At 38.9% G+C, this 26,065-nt stretch overlaps 2 protein-coding genes across 2 annotated transcripts; one reads left to right on the top strand and one right to left on the bottom strand.

Moving 5' to 3' along the window:
- Positions 1–262: 262 nt before the first annotated feature.
- Positions 263–2,890, bottom strand: LOC122840862 (leucine-rich repeat-containing protein 30-like). The gene has a single exon (XM_044133615.1). It carries the CDS (start codon positions 2,701–2,703, stop codon positions 1,804–1,806), a length of 900 nt encoding a protein of 299 aa, XP_043989550.1. The 5' UTR covers positions 2,704–2,890; the 3' UTR covers positions 263–1,803.
- A 12,456-nt stretch (positions 2,891–15,346) lies between these two features.
- Positions 15,347–25,129, top strand: rheb (Ras homolog, mTORC1 binding). The gene is made up of 8 exons (XM_044133614.1): positions 15,347–15,663; positions 16,807–16,878; positions 20,342–20,409; positions 20,501–20,583; positions 20,658–20,714; positions 20,819–20,866; positions 21,600–21,681; positions 24,290–25,129. Exons 1-8 carry the CDS (start codon positions 15,612–15,614, stop codon positions 24,377–24,379), a joined length of 552 nt encoding a protein of 183 aa, XP_043989549.1. The 5' UTR covers positions 15,347–15,611; the 3' UTR covers positions 24,380–25,129.
- The last annotated feature ends 936 nt before the right edge of the window (positions 25,130–26,065 follow it).

Below are 26,065 nucleotides of genomic sequence, written 5' to 3'. Positions count from 1 at the left end.
CAAATGTTTAACTCAACTCCTGTGTTGATGTTTCCTGTCTAAACTGGCAATTTAATTCAAACAAACATCAGAAGCATATTAATTCAGCTTCATTAAACTTTTATGAACCTTAATTTACCTTTATTGCTTTTGGAAAACATTTTATTCCCATCTTTATTATCAGCCGCTTGGTGGTGCAACGCGGATCACCTGCTGATGCTTTGATCTGATGAATGGAACAATATTTAATCGTCTCCATGTTGTGTGTGTGTGTGTGTGTGTGTGTTTCCTTTTAATCTGTTGAGGAATCTTCAACACCCCCTGCCCTGCTGTGCTGTTCTTTCCACTGACTTTACACAGCTGATCCCTGTGACCTGAATACAATGAGGAGAGTTGCTCGGTAGTTAAACTTACCCCTGTCAGACTCACACTGGAACACCAGGATCAGCCGGTGAGCAATCAGCGCCCAAATGGTGTTAAAACATTGTGAATTTTTAACACCAGCTGATCTCGACCCCATTGCATAAAAAAACTGGATTTGCAAGTTCGAAGAACTATAATGCTATTCAAATAAAATTCAGTAGACTATGACTCTGTAGAGAGTCATAGTCAGACTTTTCTTTCCAGGTTCCCTGAAAGAAACCTGAAAGTCATAGTAAAGAGTCTTTACTATGACTCTGTAAAGAGTCATAGTAATAAAGTGGACAATTTTAAACAATATTAGACTTAGAGCATAATAGTCATGCTTTGAATACACAAATTTGCAAGCACATGATAACAGTTCCTCGTTTGGGCTTAAGGTAACCATAGAGAGCACTTATTTAACCTTGCATTGCTTCCTGGACAAGCTTAATAGAAGAGTTATATTACATCGGTGAACTCTTTCATAAATCCATCCCAATATTTTTGTACCACAACACCAAATCCTTTTCTCATATGTGATTTATCAGAAATATATTGATGTGTTCAATATTAGTCTTGTGCTTCACAAAACCAATTTCATATTCAGAAGGACCAATTTTTCCAGCCCTAATTAAAAGAAAACAACAAAAAAACAAAAACTGAGATACACCACTTAAAATTAGGGTCAACCTGGAAGCTCCAGCTCAGATAGCAACTGTAGCATCATTTATCAGCCATATTTACCAGAGTGTCCTGAACCTCATTAACTAGAAATGTCATGTATTTAAGTGCTAATGGGGATCCTCAGGCTATGCCACCCTGGGTGGAGAGCCATATCCTCCTTATTAAAAACCACCACTAGTTCTAAATAATATTAAATCCAGTATGATTAATGGCAAATATTCATTGGAAGGCATGCCAGCTCATTGAGTCTGCTCAGTTGTTGCATTACGGAGCCCTGAACACTCCAAGAAACACAGAATCTTTATGTGTGCATGTAATATTCCTCTCTATGATCAAAATGTTCAGATTAACCAGGCCCTGAATCTGATTAGCAATGGGTTGCAATCATTTGGAAGCCATTGCTTCCAAGTGTAAGAAGACCAGGTCTATCATGCTGTAGACCAAACGGCAATCCTTGAGGGCCAGAGTCCTGCATAAATGTCCTACACGCTTGAATAAAATGACTAAACTGTTTCACTAGCCTCCACTGAGTTCTGCTAATGAGTTAATGTTGAAGCCAGATGTGCTGAAGCAGAGACACATCTAAAAGTTGCAGGAGACATGCTCTTCAGGACTGGGGTTTGAGACCATTGCTGTAAAAACATCAGAGTGAGTTTGGTCAAATGGTGCAAGGCCTGCAGGGTGCCGAGGAATCATCAAACAGCATACACACTAACACACACAAACAGTGGTGCTTGTTTAAGTGGGCTTGAGGTAGTTATACAGAGCACTGAGTCCACCTTGCAGCACCTCATGGATAGGCTTGAGGAGCGGGTTGTGAATTATATGAAGTCCTTTATCCAGTGGGTGGCAGGCTAACCGCCTGAGTCTGCTCAGCTGGTACATCTCATCAGGCACATTTTGCAGCTCATTAAAGTCCACATTCAGAAGCTCCAATGAATCCAAGAAACACAAAGTCTTTGGAAGAGTGTGTATGCTGTTTCCCTCCACGATCAGGATCTTCAGGTTAACCAGGTCTTGAATCTGATCTGCTATGGTCTCCAAGCGGTTGCAGGCCAAGTGCAGGAAGACCAGTCCTTTCATGCTGTAGACGCAGGTGGGGATGTGAACAATGCGGTTGTGACTGAGGTTGAGTTTGGTCAGATGATGCATGGCAGCCAAGCTGCTGGGGAGGCTGGAGATCTGGTTGTTGGCCAAGCTCAGCACCTCCAGGCATGTGCAGGAGCCCAGCTCCTCAGGGACCTCACTCAGGCGGTTGCGACAGGCGAACAGCACGCGAAGTTTCTTCAGCAGGCCGATCTCAGGGGGGAGGCTGGACAGGTTGTTTCCCAACAAGTTGAGAATCACCAGATTGTCCAGAGAACCCAGAGCGGGAGGCAAGGAGCACAGACAGTTCATGGACAAGTTGAGTTTCTGAAGGTCCTGGAGCTCCCACAGCTCAGCAGGGGTTTCATCCAACCCCCGCATGGCAAAACTCAAAGTACTGAAACCAAAGTGGACGCTGGTTTGTTTACGGATCCTCTCCGCTGCCCAGGACAGGCTGGGCTGCTCGTCTCTCATTGTACCCTTCCTCCTTTGGCCCACACTCACCTCATTCAACTCTGAGTTGGACAGGCTGCGGGACTGCTTCCCACCCATCACCTTCGTAGAGATAATGTTTCCGTCACTTATAACAGCATGCAATTACCTCAATCACCAACTTCTGAAGCAATGAGAGGTCTGCTAAAGACAATTGCGGCTGATTGATCTCCAGGTCTCTTGAACGCTGTCAGCAGCGGTTTCACTGTGCCGCCTGGTTGCTCGTAACACTCACATTGATTCCTGGCTTTTCTTCACCAAGCTGATGCGACAGAGCGCTGTACTACAGACCTTGTGATCTGCATGTCCTTTCTTACTGGATTTCATTCCACAGCTGCCCCTGTCACTTTTCAAGCACACACATGCCATTTAGATCCCCACCCACCGAAAGGCAGGCATGAGATGTTGTGTGAGCACAGTCATTTGATGCGTTATCATAGATCATAGAAATAACCACATTTAGAACCCTCTACCGTTACTTGCACCTTCTTTTTAAAGACGTGTAAAAATTTTCTTTACATAATCTAATGCTAAATGCATTTATTCAGTGAAGCAGCAATCCTCCCTGCTGCTAATACAGTTTAAAAACCTTTTTTTTTTTTTTTCAACATATCAGTGCTTTGTACAGAGAGAGGATCTTGGGTATTTCTGAAGACTGATGTGGCCCAGGAATGAGGGTGATTTTGTGTGCCTGGAAAAAATTTTCCATTAATTTGACCACATATTTTCCATCATGTTGAAGGATTAAAAGATACAGACGCCACCAGATTTGTATTTACGAGTTATGAGTTATTAGTATCATAGACTTGAACAAGGTTCACAAGAGCTTTGTATGGGAACCTGACCCACAGCATCACAGATATTTATTTAGCATCAAGTAGAGATACTTACCCATTATCTGCTGTAATTCCAGAACCAGCCAGAGAGGTTCTGAAAAGCTCTTCCTTATGCTTAACCAAAGATCCTGGCTTAGTTAAAGTTACTGTCATGTTTTTCTAACTCCAAATGTTTGCATTTGTGTTAGACAAAAGTAAACAACCCATTATCCTATAACTTGCACAATATTACAATATAGTGGCTGTTTTATTTGTGTTCACATATTTTGGCATTTTTTGTTAATTTTTCTTGTATATATCTAGATTTTTTTTTTTTCTAAGACTCTGGTAAGTCATTGCAACAAGGTTCTGCAGCAGTGAGCTATGGAGTTTGTTTATTGCCTTCCTACCTCACCATTCTTCTCAATCCTGACTGGTTTGTCACAGTTCCAGTCGTATAAAATGTGCCACAGTTATTAGCCCTGTTGCCTTGCAGCAGGAAGGTCAAAGATTTAAATCCCAGCCAGAGACATTCTGAGTGGGGTTTGCATGTCTTTTGTGCATGAGTGGATCCTCTCAGTTCTCTGACTTCCTCCCACAGAACCAAAAATATGCCTTTTATATTCATTTGCTCTAGGCTAGCCTTAGGTCTGAGGTTGTGTGTGTGCTTATGTTTATATGATTGTCTGTCTCTGTGTTGCCCTGTGATAGACTGGCAGTGGCAATTTATTGACGGTCTACAATGTTTTTAATCCAATGATGGCTCCAGATAAGCATCAGCCGATGGCATCAATATAGAAAATGGATGGATTGATTTGAAGCAGACATGGGCAACTTTAGCCAAACGGATCACAAGTGATTTATTCTCTTTCCTTTTCTAATTTAAAGAGTGAATAAAAGAAATGTGCCTCTGTTCCACATCATTCAAAATCATAAGAATGGGAAGTCAAGGGTTAGTTTCTTGGCAATTTGATCAAACTAAAGTAGTAAGCAAGTATAAGCTTAAAATAAGAATAAATATTTGCAGAGGAAAACTGTATTTTGATTATTTTGTAGGTATAAATTGAATTACAGCTACTTTAAAAATTTTGTTATGCACAACATTTTACACATCCATCATAACATCATTGTCTAGTTCTTCTCACCATTATTCACACGTCAAACCAGCAACAGAACTAAGCACCGTTATAATACATCAGTATGACCTGCTTCAGTCTCAAGTGCAAAAGGACACAGAGTATTCCACTGTGTTCCTACAACTCTGCTGCTACTTAATTCTGCTATTTAATCTCACTTATATCGCCCCCAAAGGGAAGTATCTCTCTTTACATGAAATAGTACACTGAAGCACATTTACATTTTTGAATTTGCCTTTCCCTCCAGCAACCACAGCGGTAAAAACTTCTTAATGCGCAGTCCCTGAAGACATTTTTCTTAAGTACTTCCCTTCAGTTGTTGCTCAGGGGTATTTGTTCATGTTATTTTCAGAATTTCAAACACAATTTAAATAATTATATGTTTTCAGTATTTGCTTGAGCTGAAGATATACATATTTATTATTTTTTTAATTGAGAATTCACATAGATGGATTCCATATTATTGGGACGATGAAAGTCAAACACTCTGACTTCTTAAAGCTTACTCTGTTAAGAACAGCCTCCTTGCACACCCAGATTCAAAATAATTCATGCCCCGAAGGCAGAGGGGGGTTATATATAGGTGAAAATGTGTTATTAGGTAATCATTCAGAAATGTCTCTGAACATCAGCCGTCAGGTTTAGTGGAGGGGAAGTAGTTCAAGGGCAAACTGAGGTTTGTAAGATGAGAAAAAGTTTTTAGGCAAAACGCTTCAAGGCTTTTTAATGGTTGGTAATGAATGCAAAGTATTATGGAAGATTCAACAACCTCAACCCTAAATGAACTCTTTCATTTTTCAATTTGTGTTAAGAGAAGCATATTGGGTGCAGGATATTTATATGGATACAATTGTTTGCATTACCATAAATACCGTAAATATCACAAATTAATGCGACTGTAATCTTGCAGTTTCATGTCTCCGTTTACTTTCAGTGCTGGATCTCTTGGCAGAGATTTACATTGTCTATTTTGAGATTTCATCTTAGCTGGGTCTGAAAGGATTCTCCTTTTATTTGTCATTTTTGTTGCCTTTCGGTTTTTGTTCTCCCTCAGTTTCTTTTTCATTTTGGTCTTGTATTCCAAAAAAAAAAAAACATTACGCCTGATCCAGGGAATTTGTGTCTGTCACCCTCCACTAGAAAGATGTACTGCTGCCAGTAACTTTGTTTTCTTCCATAGAAAGTTCAGTTGATCCAGTGATTAACCACTGAGCTGTATATCGTTTCTTGGACAGGCTCACATCAAAAGTCCTTTGGGACCACTCACCAAAACCTTGCTCAGGTTGAGGGATTGCTGCAAACTCAGTGACTCAAGAAGTTGGGTTTCCTTGTAGAAAACTTTTTTCTAATCGAAATGATAAACCAAACCGAAAGACTGAAAGTCTCCTATGTGATCTCATAAGGCTTCCTGAGTCTGAGCAGGAATAGAAGCAGCCACGGTCATCACTCTCCTCCCAGCGCAGTAATCAAAGTACAAGGATGACAGTTAGCAGTGATACTTACCTCTGGGGACTCTGTGGCTTTACTGTGAACAAGGCAACATCAGCACTTATGAGTGATAGGCTCGACTGTGTCTGTGCAGAATTGGACATCAGAGCTGCTAAGGTGCATTGACCACTCAACCAGATGCCCTGCTTGTGCAGCAAATCTCATCTGGGATTTTCTTTCGAAATGTCAATATCTCAACATCAAAATACTGTGCGTAGTAAAAAAGGCGCTGAGTACTGGATTTCTGGTGTCGGTGCTTGGAAATGTGCTTTCACCCGAGACCTTGTAGTTTGGGTGAGTTCTGCTATGTGGATGTTACACAGATATGTGTGCCTCTGCAAATTTCTCATCTAGCTGGGGAGAGCCATAGCCTGCTATCATCTTTTTTACAAGAAAAGCAACACCTCAGCTGTATCTGTCAGCGCACACCTTCCTTCAATGTGCAAATGCATCACCAGTGAGACAACAAAAAGTCCAGAAAAAATACTGTCAAACATGCTGTGAATCTTCATAAATATGCCCATTATGTCTAAACAGCATTGAATTACCAAGAAATGGAAAACATTTATGAATCGAGGAGACTGGTGGGTTACAGAAAGTTTGTTATATGTTGGTACATTCCAATCAATAATGTCAATGCCTTGCAAAAAGTCTATGCTAACGTTGCTGTAAGTTTTGCCAATTCATCCTTGCAATTCAGCTTCATTTTGGATGGAGAATCTCTGTGAATGTGTGTTTTCAGGTGTTGCCACTGGATCTAAAATTGGGTGTAGGTCTGGACTTGAACTGGGCCATTCAAACGCATAAATATGCTTTGATCTAAACCAGTCCATTGGTGAACAAGTGGTGAAAACTGGTTCTGTTTCAACAACAGCTTCCTCAATGTCCTTCACATGTGTACTGTGGATCTCTACAGCTCCTCTAGAGTTGCCAATGGAAACTTTAATTGGTTTTCTAATTAATAATTCCCTTGTCAAACATGTCGGCTTACATGGATGATGCCCTTATAGAACTGCAGCTGCAGTGCCCAGCGAGATATTCAAAGCTTGAGATATTGTTTTATAGCTTAGTCTTCCTTTAAATGTCTCCATGGTTTTATCTTTTGATCTTCAGGATGTTGTTTGTTCACTGATGTTTCACAGCAAACTCTTGAGGCCTTCAGAGAACAGCAGAATTTGTAGCATTGTGGGCTTAATGCAAATGTGCTCCATATGTTTTGTGTTTTATGTTTGCAAAACATAAAACACAAAACATCTGCATCATTTTTCTTTCACTTCATGACTATATGTAAGATTCCAGAAATGCTTGCTGTAAAAAAACAGTTTCTATAACCCCACCCTGTAACATACTGTTATGTTATTGTGACAAGTGATGCTTGCCATGTGTGACTTTTTGAATCAAATTTCTACTTTCAGCATAACAACAAATGAGCAAGAAAAGCTTTCAGTTTAAATGAAAAGAAAATGGGATTCACCATTTCTCTTACAAGCAACACCTTAATACGGAGCACCATTAGCGCCAAATGAGGATGACTTATTCATCCTGAAAAGAGTAACACCCCGCTGTCCTCAGGGTGACAAAAATGATCTCATTTGAGGAAACTCATCTGCTTATGTGGCACAATAATGACTCTGGATGAGCTACCTTTTGAGACTTCACTTTAACATATATGCCATTATTACTCGTTCATTACTTTGGGGGATTCTGGCAGTGACAGATGATATATGGCCTCATTGTTGGAGAAGCTGCTGTAGGTGTCTGGATCTTGTTGAAATGTTAGGAACAGATGCCAAGACCTCAGGCTCCTCAGTCTATATGGGAGACATATTATTCCCCGCAGCCAGTGCTTTCACAGAAGAATGTGTTACCTCTTTAGACAGAATACAAGATCAGGTCTGAGAAACAAGAATTATGCATTTAGCATGCCCTTTCAGGTAAAATTAGCACAGTGCAAAGGGAAAAAGCCTGCAAACAGGGCTGCACCTGAGCTAGTAATCGTCTATTATTCAGCATGTGCAGATGTGAATATTCACACCGGTGGACACTTTCCATTTGTGCAAATGCATGCATCCCCCCCTCCCTATAGCTAATGGAGTCAGTGGGAGGAGGCAGCAATTTTTTTTTTTTTGACAGAATTTGAGGACATGTCAAACATGTGAATTGCCATCTGGAAATTGGCTGCAACGCTGCTCTTTCCAAACCTCCAGGTGACACAAAGGATCTGCTCAGCAATGCAAATGAGCAGGGAGGAGTGTCCATCCAGCCTGCTCAGAGGGATGGTTATGAGGCCAAGAACATTTCATTTTAATGTCTCCAATACTCTTTTCTTCACAAGATTGGACACACCAAAGTTGCCCCTGGCTGCTTGTGCAAATGTTCAGCATGGAAATAAAGCTATTTTTAACATATGCAAACACTGTCTGAAGGCATGTTAGTGTTAAAAGAGCACAAACACAAACTGCATCTTCTCAGAATATGTTTTCACCTTCTTATCAACTCAGAGAGAAACACCTCCACCGAGTATTTTATAATCCCTCTAATCCCCCGCCCCAGGCCGCATGCCAGGTATGTGTAGTTAGATCTGCACTGAGACAGCCAGATTCACCCTCAGATACAGTAAACTGGGACAACATGATGAATAGATAATAAAGGCACCCAGGAGACAGAGCTATCCGGGTTAACTCCGCCGTGTAAAGACGCCATTTGTAACGATGGCTGGAATGGAAGTGAGCAAAGCTAACCGGGCTCCAAAGTGACCAAATCAGTCGTGACTTTGCTGATGCAGCAGATGGGAAGTACAAACCAATTGTGGCTGTGACAACAACAAAGCAGGGTGATGAAGTACCGCGAAGCAACCAATCTGGGTCTCACCTGCTTACTGCCACAGAACACTGAGCCTCGCGCAGAAACGATTGAACAATCAGTACAGTTTTACTCCTAACTTTGAGATAAACTGTCACTTTAAGGTGGCAGTTTAATTTGATTCTTAAAATTTTTAAATCCTAAAGAAAAGATGTAAGAAATATCAATGGTTCCTTCTTTACGAAACAGAAACAGTGCAGCTCAGTTTGTTAAAAAACTCAACAGTTTTTGCAATATGCTGATAAGCGACTTAACAGTTGGACAATCACATGGTGTCCCACTCTTTTCTACCTTGCATATGTCATAATGTCCTGGAAAAAGTGGGTTAAACTTGAGGAAGCAAAGTAAATTTTGATGTCTTATTTGACCTGAAAGATATTTTATTCAAGGGTCTGTGTTGCATTTTATGATACAGCACAGCATGGGGCACAGATGAGATCATCACACTGGAAAGCTGCACCGGTTGGTACTTAGCCAGAATATAATCAGTAATCTGAAACTGACATTATGAAGCAGAAACTGACTGATTTTAGTCACTGTTTAAAAGCAAGATTTTTACAATTGATGACAGTATTTTCCGCATGTTTGAAATTGTAGCAGAAAAAAAAAACAATGGAGTGATTCCAGTCATGAATAATTTAATGTGAATCTACATGAAATGTTGCTTGGTTGAGTGTTACAGGTACTGCAGAGAAAGTCATAATACCAGGCTGAGGCTTAGACTAGAAGTGACAGAGCTTTCAGAGATTTCAGGGCCAATGTTTTTTTTTCTGCTCATGCCACCAGAACTTTAAACAATGCAACTTGACAAACCCTGTTGGAAAAAATTAGGATGCCTGCCAGTGCATCACTGCCAGCAAGCCATAAATGTTTCATGTGGCGCTGATATGGTAATCACAGGATGCCTACAATGACACCTTGTGAGAGTTGGATAACGATGGCTGTCTTTCAGGCCTGGGTGACTCTGGACACACTCCAGTGTTTGAGGCACAGCCTGAAGAGTGAATCTGTCTCTTAAAAGTTTTCTAAAAGCCTAATACAGTGATGAAAGTCTGCAGAAGATGAATGAAACACAGGTGCACGTGCCCTGCAGGCACCACGCATCCATGGACACGATGTTGTGAGCTGCATGCCGTGATCTTAAATATATATTCTGTTTCATGAGGTTTGTGAGAGGGTCCAGGTGCCCAGTGGTGGCACAGGCCCAGCTGGAGGATGTGGCTGACTGGTGCTCAGGCTGGCATACTAACAGAGCCAGGGGTGCTTTCACAGCTAGCTTGAAAGGGGCTGGCGCCGGTGCCATCCACCCCCCAGTTCAGAGGCACAGGCTCCAGCTGCATGTTCATCGCAGACTGAAAATAAAAAAAGGGAAACTTTAATTCTGTTTTTTTTTTTTTCGCCACACCCTTTGGAGGGGGTTTCGTGACAGGAATGCTGATCTGATCGGGTGACATTACACACAACGCTGCCACCTTGACAACATCTGCCTCTCGCTGCACATGACATTCTCCGAGATTTAAAGCTGGAGTGGAAAGAGAACATTTTCATACCTCATGGGATGAAGCAGGAAAATGCCAGTTCGTCTGAAGCAGCTTAATGTGATATTTGTCTGAAGCTTGTGTAAGCCTTTTATTAAAGTGAAACAATCTTGTCAGACACCTGTTGTTCTTGCAGGCAGGGATATTTATTGTTGACCTATCTAGTAGCACGGTAATCCCCAACTGGAACGCGGCAGTGTTACAAGTGTAACCTATTCTTGGCCATCATAATTTTCTGAGAGAGCGTTCGTTTAGGCATGACAGTTCTTGTGAAGGAGTGTTTCTTTTACAGTGCTTTGTTTTGTGATAGAACAAGAGAAAGTTACACATGATTGATAAATTACAATTACATCTGCAAATCTCTTAGGTTTGATTTCTACCAATCTGCACAGCCAGAGACTTGAATCCACCCAACCACTGTCTACCTCCAGGAGTCAGAGCTGGAAATGACATCCAATTATATATTTTATTATTTATTCAAAATAACTAAAACTCTGTCAAAAATGAAAGTGAACCTCTTCGACATTCTTCTGTTTTTGGTTGCCTTTAAATGGGTTTTCTTCCAGGATTGACTAGTACTTGGCTCTACCCATCATTACACCAACTGAACCACTCCATGAAAAGCATCCCCTCAGCATGATAGTGCCACCACCATATTTCATGGTGAGGATGCCTTGTTCAGAATGTGAGTCTTCTGGTATGTAAAAGTTTGCATAAAGCAGTGAAAAGGTCAACTGTGGTCTCAGTTGAGCGTAAAAAATTCTTCCACATGTTTGCTGTGTCTTCCATATGGCTTCTGGCAAACTTTAAAAAATAATTCAACAGTCTTGTCACTCCTCCACAAAGACTAAACTTGTAGTCTTTGTGTAGTCTTTGTCAAACCAATTGTCATATGAAAAAAATCACAAAGCAAGATTTTTCAGAGTTACCAGTGGTCTGTTGACTGCTAGAGGTATCAGAGTAAATAGGGAGGTGAATACACATCCATGCCACTTTTTTAAAATTATTTTTAATGCGAAAACCCATTTTAAACCATACCTGTTGGTCTATTACATAAAATCCCAATGAAGCACTGAATTTTGTGAGTGAAATGCATTCAGGGGTGTGAATACTTTTACAAGGCATTGTATGTGTACAGTACTTAGTGATGGCAAGCATAATTTCTCTTCCTTCTGGCACACAATGTTATGCAGAGCAAGTCGCTTATTGCTGACTGCTGTAATTTCCCGTGTCTGCTGCTGGGAAGTGTGTGTGGAGGCAAAACAGTTGGGCCTTACTGGACATGTCTGTGATTAAGAAGTAATGGAACAGGATGTGACAGGAAAGCATGGGGTGGGGGCTGATCGCTCACAGGGAAGGAAATCTTTCAGGCTTTTGTGAGAGAATACAAATTTTGCGAGAGTTTTGCTCACCAAATCCCACCAGGGGGACATTAACGAGCCATGTTGTCAACTGAACCACAGAGGAATGATGGACACCTTAATTGTGGAGTCAAAAGGCCCTCTCATCATCTCACCCTGCCTGCCATGAATTCTATTGTCTGCATTGGGATTTAACCCACTAATTGGACCCTGAGTACCTATTGTCTTGTTGCATGCCTGCGGTTTTGGCTTAAGGTCTCAGTTATATTAGGATGTGGGCATTTTAACAAACATAATCAAGTACAGTGTTGGATCAGATAATCAGTGATGTGTGTGAGCTGGTTGAGGTGTTTGGCCAGGTTCAAACATCAAGGCATCACAAGAGTGAAAATAAACTGTGATTAGACAGTTTTATTTCTGAGGGGACAGCAGGCAGCTGCTTCAGCGCTCAAGCAGAAGGTCTGCAGGCATTCCTGGGGGCCACAAATGGGTGTATGGGGACACCTACTGGCCAAACTTCAGGCAAGCAAGAGAAAAGGTTTAGCAACAGTCCAGTATAATTTTTTAGTAAAATAAAAGTCATTTCTGGATTCTGTATGTCTGTATTCTTAAAACCTTTCTCAGAAAATCAGGATTTGGCTCTGATACACTGTATGTTCAACTTTTTAGTTTCTGTAAGCAAATAAAAAAAATATATATATATATTTATATTGCATCTTAAAACAAATCATAGGTGTACATGAAGTGAGCTGCAGCAATAAAAATGGAAATATGCCGACAGGAGAAATTAAAAACTAAATGAATCATGAGCTTAAAAATGATAGATAACACCAGGAGCTTCATAACAGACTTAAACACTTGGCTGATCTGACATGGAGCTTTGCTTGTCTGCGTCTCCACCTGCTGGTTGAGGACATGCACAATCCTGGAGGCTTTTGCTTTCAATCTTTATTCCTCTTCTCTGAGTTCATGAACACCTAAAATATTAAGATAGCATGTATACAGATTCTTGCTGCAGTATTCACAACTTGTTTTGTGTTTTGTCACATTAAAACTATAAACCTTCATGTTTTTTTATTATTATTAAGAACTCTAATGTGCTAGACTAACTGTGTGGGCTCTTTCTATGTTCATGTACCCTGAGTTCATGTTTTGAACTCAGGGTACTCCAGTTCAAAACACGACTTTAAAGAAATAACATGACTGATAGGCTAATTGGTCTCTCTAAGTTATGTGTAATTTTAATATTTCTCTGTTCTGTTTGTCTCTGTGTTACCTTGTGATGAACTGGCTACATGTTCAGGGTGGACCTTTCCTCTTACCCAATGACCACTGGTCCCTACAGAATAAACAGGGATCCAATAAAAAAAATTAAATAAGTTAAACTAAACTAATAAACTAAATAAGTTGGTCCTGGAGCTAGTCACATATGGAGAGGCTGTGATTTGTTTTAATTGTCTTTACTGTAAAATATGCTAATGTGTTATTCCTGAACAACAACAACAAAAATAAAAACAATAAAAAACCTTTCCTCTTTGGTGACACATTTCCAGACTTCAACCCTCTCTGTCTGATCCTCAAAGGTCATAAGTAGCAGTCAGCTCCGCAGGGAAACTAATAGTTAACACTCAGTGTCTCATTCAGCTCAGGATTTCTTCAGTCAGGAATCCTCACACAACCGTCCTTCCTGAACATCACTGTCTCCCCACATGAGGGCGCTGTATAACACCTGCTGTTGAATCCAGAACGCCAAAGCCGTTGAATACAGCTTGTCCAACAAAAGGATAGTTTTTATATGAAAATGTATTTCATTTGTAACATGTACATTCTTTGACGAATCAAACTAACGGAAAACAGACAAGTTCCTGCTGAGAAACTAGAACTGTTGACACCTGAACACTACTGTAACACCAAGAGCCCATCACCACCACAACCATCATCATAGACTGAACCTGCCAGGATGTCACAAAGCAGAAGCTGATATTATTAGGCATTTCTAGTCGCTTTACTGTGTCTCGATTACTAGAAGTCATCTACAAGGTTCGTTCACACAGCTGAGGAGGTTAAACATTATGCCTCTATTTTGCTTTAAGAAACCTTATACAATGTTTGTCATATGCTGTAACTCAGTTGTATTATAATACCATCCATCCATGCTATCCATTTTCTAACACCGTTGTCCCTAGCGGGTCGGAAGGGTTCTAGTGCCTATCTCCAGCAAACGTTTCAGGTGAAAGGCGTAGTACACCCTGGACAGGTCGCCAGTTTGTTGCAGGGCAGTATCAAAATACTTAATAGCTTAATTCGATTGCATCTGAATGTCTTGGCTGTTTAACTCAGCCAAGACTCATGCACATCTAGTTACAGGTTATATAATATTCTTTTTGCTGTGTCTTTTGTTCTAAAAAAATTGATCAGAGGGTCTTCTACTTTGAGTCAATAGAAAAAAAAAATACAACTATTCAACCAACATTTTTAAAAATAGTTGTTGGGAAGAAATGCAACAAAAATCTTATATCCTGTAGTCTTGTAAATCTTGTAATTGGTACAAAGAGCATTTTTTCCCCTTTGCCTCCTTACCAACTTGCCATAAAAATCAGATGTCTGTCCACATAAATAATGCTGAATGATAAAAATGTGTGTATTACATATGAAACAACAACACTGTCTTCGTGAAATTTCTAGAAAACTGCAAAATAGCCAAAACGTTGTTCCTTTAAATCAAGGCTAAACCCATCTGTTGCCTTTAAGTCCTAATAATTGGAACATTAATCAATAAATCTGAAGTGCTTGATGATTTTGATGATGGCATTTGTTTCATATTCCTTACTTTTTATGTTTTTATGGTGCAAAACCCATAAAAACATTATGTTTTTATGGTGTAAAACCCATAAAAACATAAAATGTATGTTTTGTTGCTGAAATTTGCTTAACAAATAAACTTCATTACAGTCCTTACATTTAGCTAAAATAATGTTTTTGAGACGGAAACCTATAAATTATGCTTTTATGCCTCAGAATACCAATGGAAATTTAAACATCTGTGAACACAAAGTGTACTACCATTTTCGGATTCTTCTTTGTAAAATAGCAAAATATCCTGTATCTTTTTATTTTCCCTTTGTAATTCTGCACTAACTTATGTTTATCACACACTGTACAATCCTAACAAAATACATAAAAGTCTGTGACTACGTCATAAAAAGGGGTTCATTTTTGGTTTGTGGGAAACCTAATAATCTTATTTTATATTTTTAAGCTGTTAATCTTGCTTTACTGCCACAGATTTAAGAATGAATCCTTATTAGAGCTGGAATTTGTGCTCCCTGACCCTAAAGATTTGAATGACATTGTTGTTGACCATCTAGCACGTCATGGTGAGGATCACAACCAATCACAATGCAGAACTATTTGACGAAAAGCTGTGGCATCCAATCAAAAAGCCAGTAGGCGCTTTTAGGCCTGCCTCTGCTCTTCTTTCCCCCAATCAGACCCAAGCAGTAATTATTTATTCATTAAATTGCAAAGCGGAGTGACGCAGCTTTTGTAGATCAGACGATACTCCATGCTTTTTTATACATGACGTGAAATCGCATTTTATTTTAAAAAAATAAAATCAAATACAGAATACATCGGAAAAAAAGGTGTCCCGTCAGCATCTGGACGCTGCATGTCGGATCTGAGCTCCCCTTGAATCTATTTGGATGCCATTCCCGCTGGAGGTTGCGGTACAGCCCGAGGACTGGATGTTATAACCGGGAACGAAACATGCCGCAGCCAAAGTCACGAAAAATCGCCATCCTCGGGTACAGATCCGTAGGTGAGTTCCCGGCCGGCGCCGCTAACTGGGAGGGATGACTCAGAAAAAGTAACATAGGATGGGAGGCTTAGAGCAGATCTGTGCGGCCTCTCGACTCAGTATAAGTCCATTATGAGGGCGGTTTACGCCTCCTATAATAGACTTAAATTACAGGCGGAGAAAGATCCGTCACGCAACATCTCTGAACGGGCGAATGAGCGCCACCAGGTGAAACGTGGGCTTGTGTTTATTTTCAGTATAGGCCACAAATGTGCGGTTCAAGGGGGATATTTTTTTACACAAACCGATCATCTGGTTAGTTATCCATCAGTGACCCTCACCCCGGAGCCATGTTAGTCAGTGCCACGCTCCGTAGAGGCCTGGCGGTCCTGTGGATGTGACGCATCACTGCGTGGATTAATGTATCGCATCCGAAACAGAAGAAGCGCAATTTGTATGCGCTGGGAGGATGCTGAGGATGGCAAGATGGCACACGGAGATAACGCGATTAGAGAGCAGCATGTCTGCAGAAACGACAGAAAGGCCGGGTTTCGAATGGTTGCATAAGGTTTCAGTTTCATTCAATACGTTTATAGCGATTCACAGCAGATCTCAAGGCACTTTCTCCAGACAAATAGGTCCAATTCCTGTCCTGGTGTGTGAAAATGTGTATAATCAAATGAATCCAGAACAATTTTGTCAGATTTAGAGACTAATTTAATTGCACACAATCTGATTTTGTCCTAATTGTAACACAATGCAGTGAAATTCTTCAATTTTTAATGAGTTGGTGCAAAGTTATGAAGCCCAGCTGATTCCACTGACTCTGCAGTGATGTCTTATCATGAGCAAGCATGTGGTGATAGTGGAAGGGACCATTTAGTTAACTCGATTAAGTTAATCTCACAAAGAATAACTGCTTTGGTTAATCAAAACCAAACATTTGGTTTTCTAGATTATTTAAATGTTATGTAAGAGCAATAAAAAATAACTTTAAACATAAATCGGTTATTTTGTATCAGGTAGTTTCATGGGGAAGGTCTTCAGAAGAGGGGTAACCCGTAAAAGCTTATTGCTAAAGAAGCTGTTTCAGTGCTGTACTCAGGAATAATAGTGGAAAATTTTGTGGAAGAAAAAAATGTGATGACAATTTGTATTTTTCAGGAAAGTCTTCCTTGACAATTCAGTTTGTGGAAGGCCAGTTTGTGGACTCCTATGACCCAACAATAGAAAACAGTGAGTATGGATCTTATGTGATATCTCTTCTAATTCTCAGATTCTCACGAGTCTCATGTAGTTGGCAACCTAGAGATCGTGTTTGTCAACTGTAAAAGCCTGTTTGTGTGATATCTTGGTTTCAGTGTTTATTTTTATTCAAAGCTGAGCTGCATGATAAGAGGAAAACATGTGAATAAGATTATAGGTGTCGAACATCCCACATTTTGATTTTACACAACTCATTAATACACAAAGTTTTGTCCGACTTCTCTAAATGAATATGTTCCTTTACTGTTTGAAATGACTAAGAAGTGCAATGTTCCTGAAATCCATTTAAGAAATAGTTAAAACGGTTCATTTTAATGTCGTACTTTTTGTTTATGGCAACATGAGTCTGATTTCTTTTGTTTCAACTTTATTGATGCATAAAAATCACAGGGACGCATAAAGGTACTTATACTTATTGAAATATTTTCTTGGATCTTTATGTGCTAGACGAACATAAAGTAGGAAGGAAAAGGATGCATTGTTTTCAAATCTAATTTTAAACAAATATTTTAATAACTTTTATAAACCATTAAAAAAAAAAACAATGAAAATTATTTTTTAACACATTTGCATCCTTCTAAATGGCTATCTGACAATATTTAATACTGCAAGTCACCCAGATTTAGGATTCCCTGTGTGGAGTGCAATAGTCTAAAATTTGGGTTTTGCATTTTCCTGGTCTGGATAAGTGTCGACAAATTAAATAAATGTAAGAGAATTTGTTTTTTAGATTGGATTCCTTGACCGATTTTGAGTCTGGTGATATTTGGAATCTTAACATGAAACGTGAAAGAATCCGGCACATAATCATGTTTGCTAAATGTGTATTTTTATTAGTGTTTTGTCCATTTATTATTCTGATATGTACATTATTTATTTATTTATTTTTTCTCCCCTCCAGGGGGTCTTTTGTGGGCTCTAGTGTCCCTTATATTAAAGTAGGCTGACAGGAAAGGGGGAAGACATGCGACAATTGTCGCCGGGTCTGGGAATCGAACCCTCGACGGCCGCGTCGAGGACTCAAGACCTACAAACGTGGGTCATGCTATCCCCTACGCCACCACAGCACGCCCTTCATTTTTTATTTTTAAATGTTTAAATGCTCTTTAAACACGATGTAGAGACTGTAAACCAAATCAAACAATTCAGAGGCGTTGTTGCTAATATTTAGGTTTGTTTTCTATCCTGAGATAGAACTATGAGATGGTAACTGACAGTTAATAGAAAATAGTAAAGTAAAAAGGAGTTTTGAAATGTGGTAGTGTTTGAAATATGATTGATGCCACTCAATGCATTTTATGACAGAAGTTAATTTATTCTGTACATGTTTTTTACAGTTCCACTAAACCCAGCGATGCCAGACATAGAAAAATACATTTCTGTTTCTAGTAGCTTTAACTTCTCCATCTACTCATGAAGACTCTTCCTGGTGAAAGTCAAGTGGAATAATTTGATTCTCAGTGAGACAGAGTGGAAAAGAGACTCTCACTGTTCATACATCAAAGTCTTTGTCTCTTTGTTCTTTTATTTCAAGTGAATCGATTAGTCAAGAGATGGTGCATTCATATCTAATATTGCTGTTATGTTGAGACACTTCGGAGAACCACTCAAAAACCCAGAGAGAAACCTGAAGTTATCCTGCTGAAGAACTTTAAATACACTGCATAAAAAGACACATAATCTCTTTAATCGTTGTGTGATAACACATTCAATAAAATATTTCTATTTAGGGTGAGTTAAGATTACCAAAATTACTTATATCTGCCAAATTTGACAAAAATGAGATATTTTTGTAACTTTTTTCAACGTTAGAAGCCTATATAGAGTGTGATTTGGGTCCAATCTTCTCACTGTAGTTTGCAGGCACATTCCTGTTGACAGACTGTAAATTTAACAGCAAAAGTTATATTTAAAGTTGACTCTGAGCTATTTATATAAAAAGACACAGACCTTTCTTGTGTTTGGGGCTTAAACCAAATGCAGTTTTACTGTTTGGTGTACAACATTGTGATATAGGTTTTGGTAGTAAAGCTTAACCGATCTACTTTTTCTATTTTTTAACTTTTGGACAAGTTAATTTTGCACAGGCTTTGCTGTTGAGCATGAATTAGATTGGACAGGGAATCAGTAAGAGCTCTCTTTGGGATTTTAAGTGTGTGAGGAAGAGCTGCTCACAATGTCACTTTGGTGCAGTAACTACTAATGAGGGACATTCTGAAGCAAGCAAAACCATTTTTGATTATTTAGATTATGCCTCTCAGTGTTGTGACGTTGCACATCAGGTCACTGTGTCTTTTTGGCAGGGGACAAAACCCCACATAGGAGGAAAGCGCTCTTTGTCCAAATTTTATTAAAGGCAGCTGTAAAATAACTTTTGCTATTAAAAAAAAAATACAATATAATAATCAGCATAGTTAATAAAACTCTAAAAGAAAATCAATGTTCAGAAACAGACTAAAACTGTGTCTAATGTAGTCTGCAAGAATCTCTCACTTTACTTTTATTTCTCATTACTTAGCAAAAACTCTACAAAAGTTAGTCAATTAAAGTGTTTTTAAAAAGTACATGCGTACACTTTAATTTTTCACAGTTTGGAGTAAACGCAAATGTAGAGCACAATGGACATTTATGTGAAAACTATCCTGGCAGAGCAACATGTTCATATGATGGATTCTGAGGTTTCTGTAGTTTGATTTTAGCTCTTGTATGATGTCTGGTAATTCCTTTACGATTTTAGCGAGATGTTATTGGATGACAATGAATCACAAGATTCTCCCACCAGGGTGCAATGTTCCCTCTACAATAATGTGTTGAAACACGACACCAACTGATCTGAGATGGAGAGAGAGAGAGGAGAGAAGAGCGCGATAGAGCAGATTAATCTGTTATTTCTGACTGATTTGTGTCTGAACTTCTCACGGTTGCAAACGTTAACATTGCTCAAAGGCAGTACTTCTTTTTTGTTTGTTTGTTTGTGGGACAAACACAACATTTCATCAACACAAATAATCCCAGACTCCTGAGAGGTCTGGGTCGAAACTTTACCTGCAGGCTGCTTTCCTGTTTTTCCCCTCACATTTTTGCTCACATTCAGCGCCCTGCGTTGGCTGTGTGCTCGGTCCCATGTCTATAAATAATCCCCTGGATGCTTAACATGAAGCGGTGTCAGCATTATTAGTGAGATGCTGCAGGATGTGCACCGCCTCTCCGCCGTGATGGATAACCAAACTCGTCTCCAGACACATATTGGCAGTGCACCGCTGTACTAATTCCACAGTATCAAACTGGATTTACAACTCTGGCTTTAAGAGTGCAGAAAAGAGATAAACATTACATTTGAAAGATGTTGTGTGTTTTATACGAACAGCTATATTTGTGGCACAAAATGCTTTTAAATATGAAGTTTCCAAATGTTTTCGTTTTGTTATTGCAGCATTTACTAAAATGATCACAATAAATGGACAGGAGTACCACCTTCAGCTTGTTGACACAGCAGGGCAGGTAGGACTCCATTATAAGCCTGACACTGGTGGTATCACATTTCTGTTATAAACCTATTAACTAATTTCTCTGCTGGATTAATCTTTCCCAGGATGAATACTCCATCTTTCCTCAGACATACTCCATAGATATCAACGGTTACATCCTGGTCTATTCTGTTACGTCTAATAAAAGGTGAATGTTCATCCCCGGCATCCTGGATGGACTGTGTGAACTTTCTAACTGTTCTCTTCATTTTTTTTTTCCAGCTTTGAAGTTGTTCAAGTTATCCATGAAAAGCTGTTGGACATGGTGGGGAAGGTTCAGTGAGTACCCCCTTTTTTTTTCTTCATGGCTTTGCTCTTCAGAGACATCTTAAAAGTCTCATACATAAATGATGTTGTGGTTTTGCGATTTTCTTTTAATGCAGAGTTCCAATTATGCTTGTCGGAAACAAGAACGACCTACATATGGAACGGTATGTCCCATCATTACATTGTTAGGTTTACTGGAGATTGCTCATACTCTTCTGTGAAAGCATCAGACAAAGATAACGAAGTAAACACAAAAAGAAGTTTTCAAAGTACTTTATTTATTAAGAAAAAAAAGAACACCTTGCTTTGTTGAACTGTTTTAAGGTTATTGAGCATGAAGATTGTTTAATGTGAAGCCAAATTGTCTCAACTATTCCAAAGCTTTCATTTTGGTTTGATTTGTTCTTAAACATATCAGAGGTGGACTTGATGGTGTGTTTTGGATCTTTAAGCAAGCGAACTTGAGCTTCAGGTCAATTCATTTATGGTTTAACAATTAGATTAAAGGTTCAAGTTGGCTTGGATAGCTTTAAATCCTTAACAAATTAAATCATAATTTAAAATGCATTTACTCAGGTTGTCTTTCTTAGATATTAAAATTAGGTTGATGATCTATTACATTAATTGTGACAAAAAGAGAAACAATTTTTTTTTAAAAGGAAACATATTTTTTCACAGGTCAGAGGGTATTTCTTGTAATAATAATAATTTGTTTTCAGTAAATGTGGCCTGAAACACAAACGAGAATGAATTTGTTTTACTACATTTTCAAGGTTGCATATTTTGCTTGTTTGTGTACACATCACTCTTTTACATCTGCTGACTTCTGAGCTGCTGCAAATGGATTTTCTAATCTTTCCATTTTCATTTTTGCGTCTGTTTTTCCCCCCACATCAGAGTGATCAGCTGTGAAGAGGGGAAAGCATTAGCTGAATCCTGGAATGCAGCCTTCATGGAGTCCTCAGCCAAGGAGAACCAGGTAGAAAATGTTCATGTTTGTTCCCAAATGTTCCTGAGCTTCTGTGTGATTTGTTTTACAAGTCTTCGTTCAACTTCCTCTCTTAATCGCAATTAGTTCAATGAAACCCATAATTTCTTGCCAAGCAAGAGTTTGAATCGCAAAACATCATGTCACTTTTTTTTTGCAAATTTATAATTTAGTACCATTTTTTATGGACAAACAAAAACCTTAAAGAATAATATATAACAAATCATTGCTAATTTTTATTCAATAACGTCAATTTGTCTCATGTATAACTGACATTTGATTTTAACACAGCAGAAAAATAAGAATGAAAGGGTAAACCATAAAACATACGACATAAAGGTTAGAGTTCCAGGAAAATGTCTTAAATACAAAGAGACGGATACAGACATAATCAATAAATTGGAATATTGATTTCTTGGAATCTTGATTTCTGCTAATTATGATGATTTCCACTTACAACTAATGAAATTATGATATTTAAAATTATAATATGACATCAGACTGTCATGAAGTGCAGTTGTAGAATGGTGAGGATGGAAGGACCCAGGTCCACTGCAGTAATGATGATGGTTTTAATGACGACATACAAAATACAAAAATCCAGGCAGCAAAGGTGAGCAGAAGGCTAAGAGCTCAGAACTGGTAGCAACTGGAATAACTGGGAAAAAAAAAAAAAAAAAAACAGACACAGGCTGACACGACAGTATAGACAAGGAAACACAGAAACAGGTGGGATAAAATACACAAGGAAAGTAATCAGGGGAAACGAGGGGCAGCTGGGGACAATCGAGGGGCAGCTGGGGACAATCGAGGGGCTGCTGGGGACAATCGAGGGGCAGCTGGGGACAATCGAGGGGCAGCTGGGGACAATCGAGGGGCAGCTGGGGTCAATCGAGGGGCAGCTGGGGACAATCGAGGGGCAGCTGGGGACAATCGAGGGACAGCTGGGGACAATCGAGGGGCAGCTGGGGACAATCGAGGGACAGCTGGGGACAATCGAGGGGCAGCTGGGGACAATCGAGGGGCAGCTGGGGACAATCGAGGGGCAGCTGGGACAACAGCAGAGTCAAGAGAATACAGAAACCTAAATTAATAAAAACCAAAATCTTACACAGACCAATAGAAAAACTATTTTTAAACACTGGTTAGTGAAAAGTATGTTTAGCACCTGCTTAAAACTTATTATAAAGATACTTTTAATCAGACAAATGAAACGATATTCTAATTTATTGAATATAATTGTAATTATCAACTTTAACTCTCTGCTGTGCTAAATCTCTATCTACTGTGTTTGTATTTGTTACTTCACATCTAAACAATGTCGGACTGCTCCAGCTCAAAACAAGTTGGCGCCACACACATCATACTTGTTCTGATCTGGTGGATGTTGGACCAAAGGGTTTCATCAAACCTCTTACATTCGTCTTGTTATGCGACTGAAGAATGCTTTTGTTGTGCAGCGTTTCTGCTCTACACCTGATTTCTTGATGAGAAGCCGCTCGTAGTCGTTTGTCAGCTGTTTCAGAACGATGACCCTGCTGCAATACCACTGGCTTACAGTGAATTAAGTGAACGCCACCGTCTGATTTAAATTCCACTTCATCCAGCTCAGAGGCACTTTACGCCACTCCGCCTACATGAACTGAAACAGCAGGTGTGCTTGAAGACGCCTACACAGTCTGTGTTTGGAGGTCCTACGGCTTCGCACTTGTCATGTCTGCATTGTGTTTCCTGCCTTCGAGTGGACAAAAAGTCACTCAGGCACAACTGCACAAAGCCGTTCCTCATACTATTCACTGCTTCCCCTATTTATAAGAGAAATAACAGCCTCTTATAAGACCAGAGTACAACAAATCAACAAACAAAAGGCCGTGTTTTTTACAAGTTACATTATGATATAAAATTGAAGACATCAATTTTATATTGATGTCTCCATAAAGACAAATGTTTCAAGAACCCTAAAAATAAAATAGAGATGGTATGAAAGTCGAGTAATAAAAATAAGTAACAGAGACAAAAAAGCTTTTGAGATTTCAGCAGAAAAAGGAAACATAAAAAGACACTATTAATATAATAAAGAATAGACGATTTGAAAAGTAACAATTGAAAAAGATAATTGTTAAAAGATAAGATTTCAGGACAGCAATGTTTTTTTTTTAGTTTATGAAACAAATGGAACACCAAAACAAATAATGTTTTAGAAAGTATAATTAGATTATTATCCACTATGTGCTCACACTGTATACTTAGCCAATGGAATAAGAGTATACTCAAAGTAAAATTAAGATATTATAAAAATAAATCTGATATGGCAAAATGTCTGCTTTGCGTACCCCAAAAGATCAGAAAGACTAAAAACTTTTGTGACCCACTATGTGTTGAACTACTTAGATTTTCTCACTTCACAAATATCTTCAGGTAGTCAATGAATCTGCTTCAAATGCAGTCAGACGCAGTAGGTCATAGTTTCAGAAATAACCACTGAGTGTTGTAAATAAAAGTCACAGACTCCACGGAGGGTAGAAAGTTCAATGTGTGCTAAGTGTAGCATTTGACGTCGTTCCATATGTGCTTGTTGCTCTCTCTGTCGCTCCCTCAGACGGCCGTGGAGGTTTTCCGCAGGATGATCTTGGAGGCAGAGAAGATGGATGGAGTGCAGCCTGTAAAAAACCCCTGCTCCATGATGTAGAGCCGCCCAATCAACACACAGGACACTGCACTGGGAAATCCCGATACTTGAAGGCTAGCCGCCAGTCCCCCTCCACCTCAGCTGAGTCTACTCCCCTTCCTCAACCAGGGTCCTAGATACCCAAAAGTGTCTATTTATGGCTCTGATTCCACTGTCATTATCAGTATTCCTCATGCCCCCTCTGTCATCCTTGTTTTTCTTTGTGTGTGTGATTAAAAAACATGGACGGGTGGTTATTCTCTTGTCTTAAATCTCCCTCAGGCCACCTTTCCATATCTGTGCTCAGCACTGATGCAAAACCTGAAACAGTTGGTATGGATGTATCAGAACAAATATTTGTAGTAGGAACAGAAACAGTAAGCTTGATGCATCTTAGCTTTTCCCCTGCACAGCCTCCATATAAGACTGCAGTCCTGTTTAAATGACAAGATAAAAGAATTGTGGTGTTTGCTGCGTATATGAAAAGAGTTAGATTAACAAATCTTTATTCTGATATATTACCAGCTGTGTGGGCTCTCTGATATACACCTTTTCTACTTCATCACCTCGCAGTATCCATGTCCCTCAGTTAGTTTCCCATTGGTTACTGTCAGACGAAATTAAAATAATAATAAGAAAATCTGCATTCATTTTCTAATGTTGAAAATGTTGTACAAATGTTTTTGATTGTAATCATTAAAGCAAAAAGTGGTTATGTAAGCACGATGGTCCGTGGTTTATTCAGATAGATCTTTATAGAAAATTAGATTTTGCTGTAAATTCAAGTTTTTTTTTGCTTATGTTTTGCTTATCTGCACATATGAAAGAGAGAAGGGATGAAATAATCATATTAATATGAATCATTAAAACTACTGTAAGTTTGTTTCTTGTCCAGCTAAATCCTGCAATATTTTTTTATTTTTTTAGAGAAGTGTTTTTAAAGTACAGCAATCTAAATCTGAAATTAGATTTTTGATCCAACATATTTACAGTTGCATTCAGAAGTTTACATTCACCCATTATTCAAAGATTTGTTCCAACTGTTCTCTTTTGGCAGTGGGATAATTATGCAACATAGACATTGAATTATAAAAAAAAAAAAACAAGAGTTGCATTTTTTTTAAATTTACTGCAGTAAATTCAGAGTCTGAATTATCTGTAGTTTTAAAATGTAAGTACAGCCTCACTAATCTTCGCTGGTTGCAGAGAATCAAGACGTTTTTGAAGTCATCAATATGCTTCTGGTATAAGTCTGACCGAATGTTTAACCATTCTTCTTAACATAATTGGTGAAAATAATTAAAACTGCTTGCTTTTGCAATGTTTATTCACAGTCTATAAATCTTTTCATTATTTGGAGGCCCTTCTTGTTTAAATAAGCTCTCCAAAAAAAATAAAAGAAGATGTGGTGGGTGTCCACATGTAATCAATTAGAGGGTGTGGCATTAATGTGTAAATATTGGACTCTGAATATTCATCATCAGACAAATGCCAAAAAAATTTTAACTTAAAAAACCTGTTTATGTTTAATATTTACAGATTTTTTTTTTTTTTTTTTTTTTTGCTGTTAGCAGTGGATCCTGCAAACAGCAACTACAGCCACAGAAAACAAATTTGTTCAGATCACTTAAAGCTCAAAATTGCTTTAGACATTAAAATTGACTATGAATGTATGAAATTTTCTGGTGGGAAGTGTAAAAGACAAGC

This window comes from Gambusia affinis, linkage group LG12 (assembly GCF_019740435.1).
Source record: "Gambusia affinis linkage group LG12, SWU_Gaff_1.0, whole genome shotgun sequence".
NCBI lineage: Eukaryota > Metazoa > Chordata > Actinopteri > Cyprinodontiformes > Poeciliidae > Gambusia > Gambusia affinis.
This window is presented reverse-complemented; position numbering and strand designations above follow the sequence as displayed.